General features: G+C 33.2%; 1 protein-coding gene across 3 annotated transcripts in view; it reads left to right on the top strand.

The window, feature by feature from the left end:
• The window catches only part of LOC142350574 (homer protein homolog 1-like), a 245634-nt gene that overhangs the window by 150284 nt on the left and 73843 nt on the right, over window positions 1-21507 (top strand). For 2 of the 3 annotated variants that reach the window (XM_075402435.1, XM_075402436.1), the window contains exon 3: window positions 11083-11242. In XM_075402435.1, the coding sequence (XP_075258550.1) occupies window positions 11083-11242 (160 nt within the window). Of the gene's footprint in view, window positions 1-6861; window positions 7266-11082; window positions 11243-21507 lie in introns of those variants that run through there. The other variant, XM_075402437.1, reaches the window with a different exon arrangement.

Raw genomic sequence — 21507 nt, 5'->3', positions numbered from 1 at the left:
ATAAAGAGGGCATAAGAGCACTAAGGTTCTGTAGCACAGTGGTAGAAGAAACGACAAGCATTAAGGAGGTTAGTGATTCGAATCTGATACGCCAAGGTCTACGCGTTCTATTTTTGTAAGATCAACGTTAAACCCAACGCAAAATTTTCTAAGATCTATGCTTGGAGACCCAAATATGTAAGATAGGCAGTAACTAGCGCTAGCGTTGACAGGTCCGAAAAATCACCGAATTATTTTTGTCATAATTTTGTGTTGATAACATTGAGCCAACGTCCTTAACTTCAAAGCAATCAACGCTAAATTAAGTGCAAAAATTTTCTGCTGCGATCTGTTCGACATGCCAATACCTGTAATTGACCAATTTTTGCAAGTGGATTTTACACGCAATCTTACTACATTTATTCTGTGGAAAAAAAACCAATGTCCGCTGAATTGGCTTGGATTGAAATATTTAAGTCAATCTTGTCCACAAACTTGTTTAGGTGAATATAAGGCGGTGGATAAGTGCAAGTGTTTTTCTAAGGCCAATGAAATCAGAGTTGATGATTTGAGTAAATAGATATGACAATTTGGTTAGTTGATGTCCCCGATTTGCGTAATTATATTCCGCAATTTGCGTTTTCAGCTTCCACAAACTCAACATAAAATTGATGTATGTTTCAATGTTGATGTCGATAAACTGTCCGGCTTCGTTTATCGGAGAAAATTCTATGTGAAAACCATTGTAGTACAAATCTAACTTGAAAAAATTTTATCCATTCTGCTTTTTTTGATAACGCGTTTCACTAAATTACTCAGTCGTAAATTTTTCGTTTTTATTTAGTTCAGCTAAGTGAAAAGTTACATAGGCATATGTTGTCGCAAATCTATTCTGTTCCCCCTCACCTCCCTCGCCCAACTTAGTGGATATATCAATTTTAACTCACCTTCCTCAACCCCCCTCCCCACGTGCCCACGGTTTTTTTACATTGTAAGCTAAATATTAATAGTTGACTACATAAATTAACCTCGAGGAAAATTGTGCATTTATTCACTATACTGGGCTCATCCAAATATAAGATTTTGAACGAATATTGTCGAAAGTATAATTAATGGCCCTTGACTACATAAATTAACCTCGGGTGGAAATTGTGATTTTAATCATCGATTATACATGGGAGTGTATTTTACACATTTTTGCTTTGAATAAAACACTTTAGAATTAGAGAATGTAGAATCGCTTTTTCAAGCTCTGTTAAATCCACTGACATATTAATGTGAATGTAGGCGTTTTAATCATCAGTCTTGTCCACAAAACTACTCTAAAATTGCTCGTGGACAACACCATCACAGTATAAGTGCAGCTCAAGTTTCCGTAAATAAAATCTAGAGGTCTATTATGATTCAAAATTCGAACCAATTATAGGGCCTTGATTGGACAGCAATATTGATGCTAATTGTCACGATACGTTACCAAGATTCAATCTTTCTCTCCCAAAAATAAATAACACATTTTACCAGTCCATTTTTTAAGTTAACTTTTGTCAGAGCAAGCAAGCACATTGAAAAAATTGCCCTAATCAAACAACGCTGAACACAAAAACTGGCTCACAACAGACGCAAATTTCGGAATATTGTGTACAAAGTTTTTAGCACTCTTTTGTGTAGATTTAACATAAATTTAGTGTTTTTAAGAGTTTTACATCTCACTTTGATTTAATTTTTTAAGCGAAGATCTTACATAGCTTAGTGTTGCCAAGCGTCAATTTTACATAATTTTTGCGTCACAAATCGTATATTTTTAATTTTTTCTAGGCGACGCTGTTGCATTGATGCTTTTGAGACCTAAACCACTGACTTCCTTCAAACGTGTGGCTTTGTCTACAATCACTACCAAAATTTAATTTTGTCAGAGAAGTATAATCTTTATAAGTCAAACTCTTAAATCATATATATATATATATATATATATATATATATATATATATATATATATATATATATATATATATATATATATATAGCGTGATGGTGAATGCAGTACATTCTTTTTGCGTTTCTACGCATTTCTAACCGTCTCTAAGCGGTTCCAAGAGTAGCTACTACGTAACTGTAGCTTTTCTTAGCGTAGATTGTATTTAAAAAAAATAGCATCTCTATGCGTTGCTCTAGCATTGCTTAAACAATATGATCTCTGTCAATGAGACTCCAACCACTGATCTCATGCATGTTTGCTCCTCTACCAAATATACACCGCCCACTATAGTTTTCTTGAGACTTCGAATTCTATTTTTAATAAATCATACTCTAACATCATCTAAGTTACGTGCTGGAGCATGCGTTGAGTCTTTTGTCTTTTCTAAGCATTTCTAAGCTTAGTTTTTGATTTTATGTTCTTTTATAAGCTTAGTAATTAGTGCCAAGCATTGCTCTTTCTAAAGTTTCAATGCTCTCTCAATGTTTCAATGCTTAGATTTCTTTCTGGAAGATCAAAGTTAGTCAGATAAAATTTATTGTTTTCAATGCAAATTAAACTCCAGAATAGCAATACTTCTTAAAGGAAACATTAATCAAAATTCTGCAACCTCAAAATCTAACGAATTTTATGCTAAGAGTTTCTCTAAGTTCAATGCTAAGATTCAATTGTTGAATTTATATAAGATCAACGCTAAACAAAACGCTAAATTTTGCAACATTGACACTAAAAATCTTGAAATGATATAGGAATAACTACTTTTAAAAACGGAAAAGCTAGGGAAGATATTCGCCTAGAAACGGTGCAATTATTAAAGATATAAGCTGAAAAACTCTGATGGTTTCTTCTGAGCTTGTATAGCGTATATTGTAAGTAATTTTAGCGCATTCACTGCTATTTTTGCATATTTTACGGTTTTTAAGCGTTGAAATATTGGCCCGGGAGGGCATAACATGATCTCAGGTCACTCCTGTCCGCAATCTCAGAGCGTCCAATCATAGCGATTTTGGGCCATGAATTTCAGCCTGAAATATGGAAGTATCAAAAGAAGTTTAAAATTTTCAATTTATTAGGACTGTCAGTTGAACATTTGGATCTTGGATGCAGTAACACCGGTATTTATTTAAAATATTTTTACGGCAGAAAGTTTTTTTTCTACTCTGAGCAACAATGGTATCATATAAAAGATATAAAAGTCAAAAAGTCATTAACTCAAACCCAACAAAATCATAAGAGGAAAATATGTTCTCTAAATTATGCGCATTTACTGCTCCGACCCCCACTTTATGGGGGGGGGGGGGGCGCTATATACTCAAATGGGTTTTTTTTGTTCAGATAATTTTGGCCGATCGATATATTCTTCGTAGAGAGTTGGGAGTGATATCATTAAAAAGCAGGTACATCCTAGAATATGCAATTAAAAAAGATTTTCGTTTTTTACAGGGAGTTATCGAGGTTTAAAGTTCTGTAAATATTCGACAGTTTTTATTCCCATTTTCATTGATTTTTGCTAAAGTTTGGCAAAATTCTGCTAATATAATTTACAATAAGTTAAATTTGTTACTGCTAGAGTGTTATTGTTACCGTTAGAGATAGAAGAGCAATGCTGAATTGTTTGATTGGAGTTTCTTTAGCCAAAAATTTTTATAAAATTTTCAAAATTCAGAAAATTTTCATCAAAAATTGAACAAAATTTGCTTTTTTGGTTTACTTTGTTCAGGTTTTCCGAAAATGTAGACCTGGAAACCGCTATTATAATCTATTTAAACACCAGCAGAGAGCTAGTTGAAACTTGGCGCGCTATAAAAGTCTTCTGGAATTGTTTTCCTTTATCAGGTTTAACGCAATAATTATACAAAATGCATCCTCTTTTTTTAATCCTCTCACTCAACAATTGGTTTAATTCGCAAACTTTTGGCACGCTTAAGTTGTTTTATGGGTGCGCGGCGAATTCAGGGTTATGTTGGGTTTGATTGTGGATTCTTAAAATCAGAAATTTTTTAAATTTCATGTTGGTGCTGCTTTTTTTTTTAAAAAATTATACTTTTGTTTTTTAAGGTTAATTACTGACCAAAAAAATTTTTATTCACGGCTTCATTGCTGACAGCTCCAATTTATGTAAAAATGAGGTTGAATGTAGATATAGAGTGTCTTGAGAGAAGCTAACGATTTTTATTGCTTTGAAGAAGAGTTTTAGTAAGCTTTAACTGAATTCTTGCGCCTTTAATTGTTATTTTTTCGCATTCTGATTATTAAGTCTCAGCGCTCAAAGAGCCAAATAGCTTATGCAAAAGGTGTATATGAACCCTTACAATGGATTTGGTTGTTACCTAATGTCTCTTATGTCATTGAAAGTATTTCTTTTAATGAAATTTTAGTGATTCTTTGAACATGTCATTATTGTATATTTTGTCTGGCAAATTTTAGCGTAAACTCAGTAAAAACGGGTTAAACTTTTTTATAAAAAGTACAAACTATTTTAGTTGCTGTTTGTTTTTATTGACCGGTTTCTTGGTTTTGGTACTACGAGATTTCATTCAAATTTTTGTGATTTTTATTGCTCATTCTGCTGTTGTGTTTGTTTCTTTGTTAAATTGTCAGATTATTTAACAATCTGACTGAAAAACATTATGAAAATCATAATTGAGCATGTTCATCGGTTTCAGAACCTATGGTTTTAAGGATTGCGACACCGTTCTCTTGTAGAGTTGGGTAGAGATTTTTATATTTTTGTCCTCTGTTTGCTGTTTTTTTTTGTTGTCGTACGCCATATATTAGCTAATTAAATGTATCAATGGAGAAATATAGAAACATAAATTAAATTAATAATGGATATCGGTATATAGCTAATGGTTTCAATGTCTTTCAGTTTAAACTTTTTGCAAAAAAAGTAAAGGTATTCCTCAACTTATCCCTTTTGTTCTGGTTTGCGTTTTTTCTAGTATTTTAGAGTTTTGTGTTTTTTCGTTATGTAGCCTTATTATTGAGAGATCTCCTTAATAATTTGTTGAAGCAAAGAGTAATTGTTTGGTTAGGTGTTTTGACTGGTTAGGTGTTTTGACTGATGTCTTCAGGGCGTAGGCAATTTTTTTCATAAAAATTTTGTGAAATTTATGTAGTTTTCATTTTTTTGGTTCTTTTTGCCGTCATTTTGAAGTAATCAATTTACAAAAAGACTTTATGGTGTTAAAAGGAGATGCAAGTAAAGACTTAATTTCCTCCCGTTTAATAATTATAAATTTAAGGGCTTTAATACTGTGGTTTAGTAAATTTATTTGTGAAAAATTTTTAGTTCAGCTTGTTTTTAATGCTATTTTATAGTCTTATGACTTAGCTTTAAAATTAGAAAGCTCTTTTAGTTTTCAAAAAAATGCAAGATAAACCCTCCTCTACTCCTTTACTTGAAAGCTTATGTTGGCTATTGACTTTGATAATATATATCTTTTTTTCAAAAAAAAACCATAGATTTCTGAGATTTGCCAATCATATTTCTGTTAATTTGTAGCGTAGCTTCTCTATTGACAAGTCGCATCCCTTATCTATTGAACAAAGTTGCTCTTTACAGCTCTTTAATTTTGGTCAAATTTTCGATATTTTTAGTAAACAGTCTAAGAATTAATTGGCTGGGACGTCGTTTTTGTGCCAATTTTTTTTCGTGCAAAACTTTTTGTGTAAACTGTTCTTCCTTTTGCCTGTGTTTGTCGTTTTTTTTGTAGTCGTATGACATATCCTGAATAATGGAAGGTCTCAATTGCTCTTTATGGAGGCATAAAAGAATCTCTCCATGATTCATTTCATGCATAATGATTTTATTTCATTTATGTCTAATCAGATTGACAATAATTCTTTTCAAAAAAACCAACGTTTTGTTTAAACTTTGCTTTTTCGTTGATTTCTTGTCGACTTGTTACCAAGTCACATTGAGGAAAAATCCCACATTTTTTTCTAATGAAGTACAGGTTAATTTTTTTTATTATAAGTTTTATCTGATGCCAATTTGATTTGGGTATTAAGGGTTTTCAAAAAACGGACAACGAAATTTTGTCGGAATCAATATTTTTAATTATTTGATTTTTATCACCTTTTTTTCTGGTAGTCATACTATGTTAGTCACAGGTCTCATCGGCCCTCTAAGGTAGATTGTTCTATTCATTTAGCAGTTTGTTGAACGATATGTTGATATGTTATTTCTTTATCTCTTCCTCATTGGTAGACAATAAAGTGAGAAATGTAGATGAGCGGGGTCGGAACTTTATGTGCAAACGCACATTACCGAACCTCCTCTTCTGGCTTCTAAAATCAATTCTGAAATTTAAAATTCTTCCGGGAAAATAGATCATAAAAATAATTTCCGTTCCAGTATTTGGCTCTTTGGGAATTAATTCGAAAGGACGGTCAATTTGTTCTGCGCAATTCTGCTCTGTGGAATTCTGTTCTATGCAATGCGTTTAATTTAAAGTACACATTTTCTACATATAATTCTACTAGATATGAAGTGATGACTTTTTGATTAAATAAACTGCCTGCTTTCCTTACGTCCAATTTGTCATACGTCCCTCTCAATTTTTCCCAATATTTCAAATTTTTCCATAACCTTCAGAACCGGATTTCAAGGGAATAATCTCTTACTCTTAATACGCACAGCTGCGCTGTATTTAAACATTGTGTATCTTGCATACATATATCCATATATACAATACAATGTTCCCGTTTCAGTTATAGCTTAGTGAAATCCTGCGTGGTACTATTTTGCTCAGGGATTTATAACAGAAAACAATAAACAACCGTCGTAAAATATATTGAAAAAAGATAGAATTAATACCATGTAAAGACCAAGATGCCTTTTGATAGAATTTTTAAAATAAGAGTCACTTTAAAATTGTGTATTTGTTACAATTTATAATTGAGTTTCGGTTTGGTACTATCACTTTTTACAACAAGAAGAAATGAAAAACCGTATTTTGATGAGAGTTATGCGTTGGTTATATCTCTAGTTAATATATTTATTAACTATATTAACTGGCAGAGCTTATTCATTGTACTTTTACTCAGCTGAGTAGATTCATTTTTTGACACCTTTTTACAGCAGGTCCAAAACTGCTTCAAATTTTTCGCAAAGAGCTTATTTTAAATTGTTTTCCATTTGGAATTTGAGCTATTAATTTTCGATTACATTAATTTTGAACCACGTTGAAACAATATCTTACTTCGTGTGGTTTTAAAAGTTTCAGTTATTCCTGGATTTTGTTTCCATTTTTGCACAAATTTCTATAACTTCTGCCAAATAAAAACAAGCTAGACTTCAAATGAAGTGAGTAGTAAATTTGAACATTTTTTATTACTTTTTGTGCGAAAAAAATGATTCCTTTGGTCAAACTATGATTTCATTATGCTCAGTTCATGGTCAGTTTTTGCGCAGAATGTAATCACTCTGTATATTAATCGTAAGGGTATAAAAATGAAACATGCGTTAATTTGTAGCTAAATTCAGCGAAGACTGATTAAGGTTAGTAAAAAATACTCGCTTTAATTCTTACAAAGAAGAAACGGAATTTTTTCTTAGGTCTATTCGCGATTCTCAAAAGACTATGCTATGAAAAAAAAATATGGTTGCAAACTTTTCTCTGTTGTTCGACGGATGATCAGATCTCGCGTCGTCCATTTTTAATGTAAGTTTTGGTTCGCTCAAAATTATGACCCAATTTTCGGCTCGTTCATTTTATAAGACTCGTTTATGTCTAGTCCAGAAAGAGTTAGGACCGCAACTTGCACGGAAATGTTGATTAATATCAAAGGCAGTTAAGATATATACATTTCACAAATAAGCAGCAAACACAGTACTTACATTTGTTTACCAATTGAATAAATTTGTTATTGTGCAGAATCTTAACCAACAAACGCTGTATGATTTAGCAAGTTGTTCATTTTTTTCATTGTTCCAATCCCCAACAATATTTGGTGCCCCGGCATTTTTCACCAATCTAATTTTTTTGTTACCTGAAGTTTTTTTGTTAAGATGTAATAAAAGAGTACCATTGAAAAACAGACGCAATTTAACAACTCTTTAAAAACAGAAGCAATCCTTCAGAGAGCGTTTAAAATTTGATTCTTTTCGAGGAAAACTGAGGCTAAAAACTTTGAAAAAATATCACACTTGAGCTTTGATTACATTTTATCACGTTTCTTGCAAAAAAGCTGACCTTGATCAAACTGAAACTGTGAATTGTTTGTGATCAGTTCAAAGCCAGCTTCTGCGCAGAATGTTTAGCTCTGTATATCAATCGTTAGGCTGTACAATAGGCATCAATTTACGGCTAAATTCAGCAGAGATCTATTATTTGTCAGATATCGACTTGCATTATTTTCATCACAAACAAGATTGGACTCTTTTCTGGGTTCTAATCATCATGCTTAAACAACTATTTTATGAACAAAAATTCTTCAAATGTCTCTGTTGTTCGACGTATGCTCAGATCTTGCGTTTTGCATTTTTGAGATGCGCTTTTGGTTTTACGTTCCTAAACATCAAAAGGCGGTTAACATATATTCATTTCGTGTAAATTGGAGTGAACACTGAACGGTACATTCGTTTCGCGTATGAAAAGATTTTCGTAATTGTTAATTTTAATCAATGAAATCTGGATGAATGAGCAAGACGTACAATTTTTCGCGAAGTTCTAGCTATTTGTTGATCAAGCTAATTTCCACAAAATTAGTGAGCTTCGAGAAAAACAATCCTCAAAATGAGAGATGGTTTTGTGTTGTTCTCTGTACCTGCAACGAGAACAATTGTTTTGCATTTGCTTTTTGCTATTTTCCGGCTAACAATTTAAAATCAGAAAAACTTATTCATGCATTTTGGCAATGCTATTGCTTAAAAAACGCAGAGCAAAACATCTATAAATAATTTTAATGGTAGTTGTGAGTTGAGAGACTATAATTTTTTCATTCGATACTTAGACTGGACTGTAAATTGAAAACCATTCCACTTAGAACCCCAATTTAATCAAACCTTGTTTTGTTTCGATGACAAGAAAATTTGTATTTTAATTAGTTTTCTGTCCAAATAATACATATATACTGTTTCTTATATGTATTATTAAAACAACATTGATAAAAAATTGCTTTATGCCAGAGGAGAAGGATTTAAACCCAACCCAACAGCTAAAGAACTTTTCCAAAATTAGTCTTAGTCAGATGCATTTTTTGTTCAGATGATGAAAACTTCATTAGTAAGAACTTTTCACTCATATGATTTGCCTCAAAAATCAACATTACAATGATTCCTATCTTCTAATGACTGGCGGTTTATACCAATGTTGCTAAGAACCAACTGAGTGGGAAGAGTTGTGATACACTGAACTATTTTTTTTGGTATTTTCTGTCGATCGCCATTTCCTTTTGATTTTTTCTTTCGAAAACCCCTTGAACATAAATAGTTTTAATTGTAAGCTTTTTAAATTATTCTTCTTCTCGACAGTCATAAGTTTTGAACTGTTTTTTTTTCATATTGCTTGAATGGCTAAATTTAGGTTAGAAACTTATAACTGTGCTCCAATTGGAAAAAAATTTTCCAGGTGGTCAACATTGGAATGATCATCTAAAAATGAAGATGAACTTACTTAAATTAGATTTTTTTTCAAAAATTATTGAACCTAGCCAAATTCTGATTTTATTTAGAAAAACAATTTGTAAAAAATTTTTTTCAAAACATTTAGGCAGCTTTCAAGCATTTTGACTGTACTTGATTTTAGTTTACCATCACTTTGGTTGCTTATGGCCGTCATTAAAAAATGTGTTGCAAAACATTCTTCTTAGTTTGATTAGTTTGGAGTTTACTTCCCTTCAAAGATTTAAAAGAAGCAAAAAACTGACAATCTGCAGAGGTTTTTTTCCTTTCTTTGCGACAAAAGAACGGATAAGACATGAAGTTTTCGCCTAACAACGCAGATACCTTTTGACAAAAATTTAGCTTAAATGACATAAAAATTGATAACTGCCACCTAAACAATCTATTAAACAATCGAAGGCACAGATGAATTTGGCGGGAAACATATCAGCAGAAATAAAACAAATAATAAACTTTATTCATCAATTTTTCTCAAAATACTAAAATTAGCAATCATTTCCGTATATATGTATATATATATATATATATATATATGTATATGTTGTGTGTGTATTAGTGAACTGCGAAATGGAAGGGAACTTAAACAAACGCCTGCATTTCTGGAGAAATTTTTATATTAATTTAATGGTATTTTTGGGAACTTAAAAAAAGTGCTGGACATTGCTTGATAAATGTGTTGTTGTCTCACCTAGAGTTTTTATTTGTTTCTGTTTAGTTTTATGTGCAAAACTTTGTTTTTGTTTCATTGCTGAATGCAATAAAAAATTTTCACGTAACTACACCTGAACTCGTTCAGGTAAAAATTTACCTGAACTACAATTCTGGAGTGTTTCAAGTGTCTTTGCACCTGAATTTCACCTGAACATCCGATTACCTGAGCACGGTTCAGGTAAACTTACCAGAACTTTTTTAGTGTGACAGCATTTTATCTTCTAAGGACAAAAATCCTCAAAGTTATTTCTACTTTTCGGAAGTAATTGTTTTGAATGTCTTCAAAATCTTGGATTTTCACGTAAAAGATTCGGATTAAAGACACTCAGCTTCTGAAATCATAATTTCAGAGAAGTGAAATGCAAACAGATAATTTACCTGTAACTAATGAGTAAAAGGTGCACCCAAAAAGCCCAGTAAAGCATGGTCCACGTGAGATTTTACGAGAATTTAAAAAACGTCATCGAACGCATGATCGTAACTACTAATTTCAACAAACTAATGCCGTCATAGATCATTTGGGCTTGGGTACGGATTGCTATGGTAATAACTATTTAGGGTCCTGTTCGGTTTGGCGTAGTGATTAATTTTGAATCGGGATACCCCCCGCCGCTTTATTAGCATCATAACTTTTACGCTCTCAGTCGCGCGCAAGAAACATTTTTTACACAACGTGCTATATAACAACACATAGTTTGTTAGCGTTGTCTTAAAAACACGAGGGAGAGTCCGAAACAGATAGATCGGGGAATTGTCTTGCTTTGAACGAATTGTTGTCTTGTTTCAGTGACCAACCAGTGTACACAATCAAGGCACACGTGTTCTTCATAGAGCCAAATGGAAGCAAGAAAGAGTGGACTCCTGCTGCTCAAGGGGCAGTTCCAGTCAACATCTACTATGACACTCCGAGACAGAGTTACAGAATCATTAGCATAGTTGACTCTAAGGTCAGTTGCGGCCAATTGCGGCTCCCATCTTTAGTTTTAATCTTTCTCTGGATCTGTTCCACTTGCGCCCCCCATGCTTAGTGGGTACATATTATCCTATTATCTGAAACACCAAAAATTATCATAATTTTATTTAATGATGTAATATGAAATGAAACAGCGCCTGCACCTACCCGGGTAAAATTTTTCCGCCCAAAAAAATGTAGGAGTGGGGCTGCAGTGGAAAATGCAGCTCAAAACTCATATCTTTTTGAGCTGCCAAGGGGGGTAAAAGGATGTAAGAGTGAGGGGGTAAAATGTAAATTAACCCCGCATTCTTACACCTTTTTCAGAATTAATTGAACCTGACACAAATCAACTAAATGAAATTTTACTTTACTTTTTATAAATTATGCGCCTGTATTTTGGAATCCATTCACCAGCCGTGTAGGTGGTACAGACAGTTTAATTTGGAAAATAGAACAAAAACGTATTTGATCTACTTAACCCGCAATTGTTTTGCTTCTTTAAATATCTCTATTTTCAGCTAAATTGTTTTTTGGGACATAATACGTAAGAATTGGCCTCATCTGAAATCAAAACACTCACTTTTAACTTCTTATACGAGGCTATTTGATTAATCAGTGAACGTGAAAAGCAAAAATTGATTCTAAGACTTGGCAGAGAAACCTAAGATTTGGGTTTCCTCTGCCCGGACAGGCTGCAAGTCTTGAAATCAAATGTGGAAACCATGGCTAATTACCATGGCACGCAATTTTTTGGGCAGAAAATTTGTAATTGAGTGCAAATATTGCCAAAAAGTTGCCATAATTAAATGAAAACTTCCTTTCTTGATGATGTCAATCTTAACTTTGCTAAGAGAAACCCTAGACTTGGGTTCTGCTCAGCTCAAACAACCCAAGTCTCGGCCTCTCTCTGCCTATAGAAGTCCCAAACCTTGGTCCCCCTACCCAAGTCATGGCTTCTCTCTGCCAAGACTTGGCCTCTCTAAAATCTCTGAATCACGCCTCATAGGATCTGGGGGTTCGGTACGGGTAACAAACAATGATGTGCTAATATAGAAAGTGAACTTGTGGGTAGCAAATAACATGCGCACACTGACCCGGGGGTCACTGAAGAACACAAGAAAGAACACTTGAAAAAATATCATTTGCTTAATAGTACTGTGGATCAAGTTTAAATTGTTGAAAGATTGCTCATTATACAAAACCAAATCCGTTATCTGATATTGTTATCGCGATTGCTCAATTCAATTTAGTTTCAATAAAACTGTGATCATTTTTTTAAGTTTTTATAACCAATGATTCAGAAACTTAGTTTGTTATCAATACGGCATCTCATGTTACTCAGCATGTTTAGCTGCTCATCATAGATAATCAACTGACCTCAGATTTCTTGTTCGTTCTTATTTGAAATTTTAGAGTGAAAACTAAAAAAAAACTACCTTAGACTTGTCGCGCAATTGTGGAACACAAATTTGCGCGGAGCTCTCAAGTAACATAAGATTTTTCAATTTTTTATGAATTTAATATATAAATTTTCTCTTAACTTAGCTACCTAACCTATAAAGCTTGAGTTTTATACTTTTCGTCCTCCTTCAAAGTCTTGAATCTCTCAGCCAAGTCCAGGACTCTGGAATCTCTCTGAGTCAGACTTAATGACCTCTGGGCACTCAGTTCGTAACCTGTCAGAACGCCGAGAGAGAAAGAGAGAGAGAGAGAGAGAGAGAGAACAACGCAATCTAAATATAAAGAGAGAACAACGAATAAAGTTATCCTAACAAAAAACCGTGCACATTTATAATTGGCTAGAGGAATGCACTCTCGAGGAACCCGAAAAGAACAAGAGAATTGGCTGTAATACATGTGCAAGTTCGAGACCTTAAGGCAAGGTCGAGCAATGGTTAGCACACTCAGCTTGAACTAACAGATAATGGTTTGAATCAAGTTCTGCCTGTTTAAACGTCACTGTTAAAAAATTATTCACTTTTACGTAATCTATCTATAAAGAGAAGGAGGCTGAACAAAAATCAGTAGTGCAAGCGCCAATTAAATTTATGTAACTTAAGTATTCAATTTTTTTCGGAATACTTCATTTTTTGCGAATTTTTCTCCATGTGCATTTCTGTAATTGTTTTTTTTAAACTTCAGCCAAAACAACTGAGTGATTAAAGCTGATGACCACAAAATAACTATTGCATGAATTTCAAAAAAACATCTACGAAAATTAACAGGCTTATTTTTCCAAATGACTGTTATTATCATGCAGGTTTTCTCTGTTTGTTTCAATAAGACGACTACACCATTGTTCATTGTTTTTACGTGTGCAAAAACAACTTCACTGAGGCCATCTGAAAGGAAAAGAAAGAAGGTTATGACGACCTAAACAAACTATTGTTTTAGAGTTACAGAAAGAATTTCATCAAAACTTGAGACTGTTCTTATTCTTTTCTTCCAGATTATTGTTTTCATGTTGCACTTCCTCCCTATTTTTTTCAAAAAAAAAATCTGTGTCCGTTTCAAAAAATCAGTTTTTTTACTAGCTTTGATATAAAACAATAATTTGTGCATTTTTTTCTGAGTAATATTTTCTAAATACTGATTGGAAAAAGGAGCAAAATTAATTTAGTTTTTGCGCAAAGTAGTTGTCTTAGACGATGCTGTTTTAACTCCGTGTAGTAGTTTTTCTCTGGGCTTATTAAAATCATATCAACAAGAGTTAAAAAGATAAATGATAGATGCTGATTAATTATTTTTTAAATTATTCTTGCGTGCCTCCACAGACTTGCAGACTTGCCAACTAATATGTTAGATATACATCTCTGTTGTACAAACTAGTTACGGATGAACAAGAGTTAGCTGCGACTAGATAAGAAATATATAGCCCAATTCTTTATTATTCCGACAACACTTGTAGGGGGAGGAACTATATCCTCAAATGGGTTTTTTGTTCTGACAATTTTGGCCGATCGATATATTCATCGTTGAAAAAGGTGAGTGGTATCATTAAAAAGTTCGTCCAGCATAGAATTCGAAATTAAAAAATATGAATTTCGTTTTTTTTCGAGGAGGTATCGAGTTTTAAAGTTTTGTGTGAACACAGGCCATTTGGCATAATTTTGTTCACTTTTGGCATAATTTTTGTTCAAATAAAGATATTTTCTGTAAAACTAGTAATTCAAAATTACATTTCAATCTACTAAATGAATCAATTTTGCAATCCCAGCAGACGAAACACGACAAAAATGCTAGTTTTAGTCTAATAGTTAAGTTCACTATAAAAAAAATCGAGTTATATTTGAGAGCTGTTTTTTTAGAAAAATTTTTGCATGTTTTTTTGTTTTTTTTTATAAAGTCACTTACAGACTAGTCACTTTTCATATCAAGATTCCGTTGATGACGAACCTCATTTACAGTCAAAAAAGAGTCCAATGAACAAATAATACGGTTTCTATGAATCCTTCTTGTTTTCTTTAGGTTTCTACTCTGAGTTTTCGTAATTTTTAATAAGATTTTGATTTTCTATTTGCGGTTTTACTAAATTGTTGTAGTCCTAAGGCATAGACTCGTTGTCTAAAACTGCAATAGGCTTGCTAATTAGCATTAAGTGAACCTATCTAGCGCTTTGAGTAGACAGCTAATGACTGTTAAGACAATAAAAAAAAATTCAGTGATGTCTTATCGATCTCTTATGAATGGCAAACAACATAGTCATCCCATCGAGGCATGTTTTACCGTATTTACTGAGTTTCGTTGAAACCTATTGAAATTAATGGCGTTGGTTTTATGTGTTTTTTTTTCAAAAATTACCAGGTTTTGATATACTTTTTCATATTTGTTCATTTTTTGGAGTCAAATTTTTAAAAACCAAAAAACAGTTTAAAGAAAGTTTACTGAAAAATTCACTTTTAAATGGCTCCGACACTCTTCTTTCCGAAATTTTTTACTTTGATTTTTATGATTGATTTTTTTAAACATTTTTGTGGTTGTAAAAGGCTGAGAGGTCTCATAAGCATCGAGTTGCGAATTGAGTGAATGATAGTTCTCGATGCAGTCAATTTATAGCAAGTAATTTTTTATCATTAACCATTTTCAAAATTTTTTCAAATTTTCTGTTTTTGTTCTTTTCGTCAATTTATTCTCGTAACTTATTCTCATCACTGAGAGGTCCCATTCAATTCCCTGTGTTTCAAAAACTATCTTGTTTATTGATATTATATCGTAACTGGTGTTTTGTTTCGTGGACAATACGCGTTATGATGGACAATTGCTTTATTCTAAAAGATTCGTGCGCGGTCAGTATATGTGTTTCTTTCTCTGTTTTTTTTGCATAATCGCGTAATAACAGATCCCAATGACTTTCAAATAAATACCAAGTGAACTTATTTAATTTTTCAGTATAACTTTAGCTGGTTTAGTAAAAATAACAATTGAAATAAGAGAAACAATTTTCAGATAAAAGCCAATGATTTTCATGACTTCAAGAATTTGTGTTTTCGCAGTTTGTTTCTTATTTTTTAAGTTTTTCTACTTTTTTATTTTTTTTCTATGGTTTAGTCTGAGCAAATACAGATATTTTTTTAATGACTTTTTAGTAAATTTATCAAGAAGTGTCTCGTTGAAGGCTAAGGGTTTTTACGACGTTTGAAGTTATGAAACGTTTTCAAAAATTTTGTCTAATTTTTGATTTTTGCTTCATTATTAGTTTTCGTCGGCTTTTTACCTTGTCCCATTAAGGAAAAATCCCACCTGCCGTGTAGTTATGAAAAAAATTTTGTGTAGCTAAGGTTTTCTCTGATTGCATTTTGACGTTGTTACCAGGTGCTTTTATATTTAGATATTGAGTTTTTGCCTTGAAAATTTAGTTTTTGCTGATTTTGTTGTTTTATTTTTCTCGCAGTCTTTTTAATGGCAGACCTTGTGAGCGCTGTAATGAGGCATGGCATTGTGTAATTCAATTAGTTGTTTGGATATGAAACGTTTTTTTAAACTCAAACATCTATTTTTGGTTATCTTTTCATTTGGCTGACAATTAAGAAAAAAAAATTAGATAAGCTCGGGTCGGAACATCATGAGCAAACTCATATTAACAAGCCTCCTTGTAAAAACTACTTTTTTATTATGAACATGTGGAAATTGTCATTCATCTGACTGACGGATGATTTTTAACTCGGTGGTTAAAAAAGATAAAACATCAATGGACTAGATTCCTTGCTTAGTTCAATACATGTAGTCGTGCGTTGAGTGTGACTTGCTACTCAAGAGCTAACAGAAACCTGAAATTAAAGCGACGCATGTTTTTTTCACCAGACTTAACACAAGTGTTAATCAGAAGTCTAATTACTTGGGCCAACTCAGATCCCAGACTTTTTGTGGACCCCCCCCCCCCCCCCTGGTGTAGTCCTTTAGTCATCTGGATGGAATGATTTCGAATGCAGTTTGGACAGCTTCCGTATCTCTCACATATTAATATTGGCAGTGGACGATCTTCTATTACTTAGCTCCGATTTTTTTTAGATAATGAACGGCAGTTTTGGTTACCAAAAACGTAGTCTTTGCTCTATTCGTATTTAGTAGGCCTGTTTGTGAATTTAATTTTGTTGGTTTAGAGTCTCACCAAGGTCTGCAAAAGGTTGACGGTTAAATAGCTCTTATTGGCCGTTAATGTTAATTATTTCCCCCGTTTTTCTACTCTGTAGTATAGATAGATGTGATGGCGAGCTCCCGGCTTCAATAACAACCAGGGTGAAAAGTAAGTGAAAAATCCTTTCTAAAATGCTGACCTTTTGCAAGAAATGTGCATGAAATTTGTGAGCTTTTTGGAAAGAATTGCCAATGAATTTCCGAAATTTTTGATTAAATCATGCAATTGAACAGTCCCTCATATCGATTATCACACATCACTAGATGTTTTTCTGTTCAATACAAAAATCCTAGAAAAACCACTCAAATGCTCGTAGAATCTTGGGTTCCCACGGTAACACTTCCAAGAACCACAGTATTTCCTGGAAAACGGACTGTCTTGAATTTTCTGCTTTTTCCACCCTGAAAAGATTATCCACAACATCATCTTTTAAAAACAATTTAGCGTTCTTCCTTCTTCTTGCTCCTATCTGAGGAATCTTGGGATAACACGCCAAGACTTCCAAAATCTGGCATTCCCAGGCGAGCCTTTCTTAGTAAGTGCAAGCTCCACGCGAGCGTCTCTAAGATCTTGGCATGATCTTGTAAGTCCTTGCGTGATTTTTCCAGGATGTTGAAGTCTCGCTTGGGGTCAAGCACTGGAAGGACGTAGAAAATTATGATTAAGATTTATATGCCAAATAAATGCAACTCTTGAAACTTGAAATCATTGTAAACTATGAAAATCAATTCTACATTTAAATGGAAAGTTCAACTGATAATTTTTTTGAAAAGAATTTTTTGTCGAAAATTGTTAACAAAATCATAATTAAAGCAGTAATTAAACCCTTCATATTTGATAAACTTTTTTGGTTACGCTGATTAACATTTGGCAAACCAAAGGTGTTTTTTTCTGATTGACTTTATATTATCTGAATGCTGTCAAACAAATGGAATTCTAATTTCAGACATTGGAAAGCTCCTTGTGTTGGCGGACAATAGAAAGCTTTCTTTCGTACCAAACTTTTTCTTGTGTTGAATATTTGGTATTAGTACGACTGAATCCATATTCGTCAAATTCAAATAGCTATTGAATTTTTCTCTGCAAAGCAATTTATTGCACCTAAAAATATCTGAATAACAAGACAAGAACTTTTTTTTAGATTAATGATCAATATGCTGATGAGTTGCAACAAAAATATTTATTTTATTTTGTTAGGAAAAAGTTTTTAAGAATTTGATAGTTTTTTCAATGAGAAATTCTCCACAAAAAGCATTTTTAACGCCCCTGGTCTTTACGTTTCTCCTATGCGACCACTCCTTGAATAATGAAAGTCTTGTGCCAATCATTTTGAATGTTCACATAATCAGATGTTTAAAGATCTATCATAAAATGTATAATTGGAACATCCAAACCAAATCTTTAGGTATGGGCTATAATCTTCCGCATATAGTTTTGATGGCAACATATAGATTTTTGAATCCACCAATCCATTGCAATTATCGATAATCTTGTGACTTGTGATACAAAAGAATGCAGCTATCGTCGAATAACTGGCAAGATATGATGGCAATCCAATGAACAGTTTTGTAAGTATCCTAGGAAATCGCCTCTGTTGAAAATTAGGTATTAAGAAATTGATTGTTTGGACTCATTAGCATAAATCACGAAGGAGTTTTTCCTGTTGATGCCAAAAAGTTTGTCTAAAACTAAATTGATATAGTCCATTAAGCAAAAGATTTTATTGACTCAAAAATCTCTGAGAAGTCCTCGAAAACTGCAGAAAATAGTTTGCTTTTATGGATTTCACCTCGAACTACATTTAAACTCGATAGTACATGTGCCTGTGCCGGAAAGATTAGTTTGAGACGAAACAAATTTTCAGCAGAGATCAATTGCATGGTTGATGGAAAATTGAGTTTTTAAAAAATCTTAAATAAATATACTCTTATAAAGTAGGTTATAAATGTTGGTCAACTGCATAATCATTGCTGCATTTTTTCTGTTTTCAAAGAAAGAGATATTTTGCTCTGACAGATTTAGAGTGACTGTTCGATCTCTTCAACAACCCCAGATGAGAAAATCAAAAAGATTTTTGAAACTCAAGAGCTCTTCGAGAAGCTCAAGTGCTTTTTATGTTCAAAATGAAAAAAGTTTTTAAAAGCAAGAAGCTTCAAGTTTAATAATGTTGCGTGAAATTTGCACAGACGCTGATATAAGTCTACATCAAGAATTGTCACAATTAAAAATTGTCAAAAAATTACAGAATTGTCCAATTTGTTTGACTAAAAACAATTTGTTTGGCTGCTTCTGTTTAAGCTTTAAGGTGTCTATTTAATTAGAGAGGAGAGACCATTTAGGTGGTCTCCTATTTTTTGATGGAAGCTTTCTATTGAGAGAAATATGACAGCTGTTTGGGATTATTTTATATTGTTATACTGTCAACCCTGAAAAAAAATTAACTTTCTCGGCTTTTGAAAACTTAGTTGGGTCGTCAGATTCTTGAAAAAAGTGAAATTTTTCTGACGCTCAGTGGATTCAGTTGAAATAAATTTCATTTTTCGGCCGACTGATTTCAATTGTTGCTTTTACCAAACTCCAGTAATTAGTATGGATAAATATAAAGGTTGGAAAAAAGAAATGAAATTTTTGAGTGAAGCTCTAATCATTCCTTTGTCTGGTGGTGGACTTCAATTTTTTTCATAAAAAAAAAGCAAATAAACGTTAGTGAAACGAAAGTTCAATTTCACTGAACTTCAAAAAGCAGAAAATTTGCTGTCGCATAATTTGCAACTTTATATCACCTCGCTTCGTTTTTTTTAATTGTTTGTTCAATTATTGCGCGCAGCGGATGAAAAATGCATAAATCTAGTAGTTTTGCAATGCGTCTTTGCAGTAGATTCCGTTATATTCAGCATTTTCTTGCGTATTCTCCTCTGACCTAAAAATTTGGCTTATTTTGTCTTTTGGTCTGGCGTTTTGATTAATTTTTTTTATCAGTTTATCCTATTTTGTTTAACTCAAAATAATTGAATACTTAAATCGTGCAGGATGGGTGCACTAGTTTCTAACTCTGCTACCAAACTGCTGCTAAAAGACAAGGTTTTTTGAGAAAGTTGGAGAATTTGCTCACCCGTTCGCTGTCTCGCCTGTTTGGTTTACAAACCCTCATTTCACTTATTTGCCACTGATGATCCTGCTCGTTGTAACCACTGGTTGAACCAATTAAATGCTTTCTGAAACTTCTGGCCACCTCTTGAAAAAATTTTAAGATTTCTTTCCTCGTAACTTTGAAGATTTATAGATTCAGATTTAAAACCATTTGCGATTTATAGATTCAAACATTATGTTGTCAAAACTATCCAAAATTATCCTATTGGAGAGGACTCGAATTCAATATGGTACCTAAATGATTCAGGATATTAATTTTGGAAGAGTCTCGCAAGGTCGTCAAGATTATGCATAATCTTGCAAGAAAACTATTGCAAGATCTAGCAAGAGTATCAATTTTTGCTATATTTTCTTGCAGGATGAATATCTTCTCTAGACTAGGGGTGTAGGTTTGCATAGATGTCTCATTAGGAGACAACTGATACAAAAGAAAGTAATTGCGTTGTTTTTGCAAGTTGTAATCGACGCATTTTGAACCTTGTGATCAGCGTCTGCCAAGTTATAGTACTTTTATAGACGGTATGATCCAATGCTCATTTTATGATCCAATGCAAATTATTTTTGTTCATCAAAGTTTTTGGGTTGGAAATGCTTTGCGAAATACGCAAGTTCAGCGTGGCTAAGAAACCCCACGGAAAAACACTGACCAAATATTAGACAGGAAATAAACCCTCAAAAAATACGCACCCCCCCCCCCCCCCCCCCCCCATAAAACCTCCACAGAAAAAAACCCAATTACAAGTTTGAACTTCAGCCGGCCGAGTTAATTTGTTCGGTTGAGATAGTTTCATATCAAGACTCTCGGGCTAGTAACGCATGGTCATGGCTCGCGAGTCATGGCCGAACGCGCTAAATTCGCAGCTCTTCAATATTCATTTGGGCTTTAATTCCGTGGGGTTTATTTCAGTGGGGTTTTACTCTTTCGTTTTTCTTTTCCAAAGCGTAAAGCAAGTTTCTGCAATGCGAGATTCTGGAGTTCCGGATATTTTACATGCGCTGCCAAATTCCTAAACTTGCAAATTTATCGTTTCAGGTATCTGTTTGTCACTAAAAAAAAGTCACTCCGAAAGTCTGGGAAATTTGAGCGACGTGAGCAAAGTTTTAGATTTCGCAAATAGATTTTGCAAAATTGAAATTGTGGCATTGTATGATGGAGGGAAAATTTAACTATCTAGAGTTGGACAGTTTAGGACTAGTATATCCGTATTTTACGAGGTTTTGGTTCAGATGCTAATTGTTTTGAACAAAATTAATCAAAATCAACAAATCGCAACGAATTACTGCAGTGGTTTTTTTGCCATAAAAGTTAATATTTATTGACAAATTGATATTGTGCTTCAGCCGAGTAAAAAAATTAGAGGTCATTTTCGAAAGTGTGCGAGACGTGAGATGCAGGGCCTTGCACTTAGCGTCTGCTCCGAATTCATAAGATTTATTTGAGCTGAGAGCTTCGTCAACAGTGTTGAAATTTT

Source organism: Convolutriloba macropyga, chromosome 12 (assembly GCF_964194025.1).
Source record: "Convolutriloba macropyga chromosome 12, txConMacr16.3, whole genome shotgun sequence".
In the NCBI taxonomy this organism is placed as follows: domain Eukaryota; kingdom Metazoa; phylum Xenacoelomorpha; order Acoela; family Convolutidae; genus Convolutriloba; species Convolutriloba macropyga.
The sequence above is the reverse complement of the archived record's forward strand: the minus strand, read 5'-3'. Positions and strand labels throughout refer to the sequence as shown.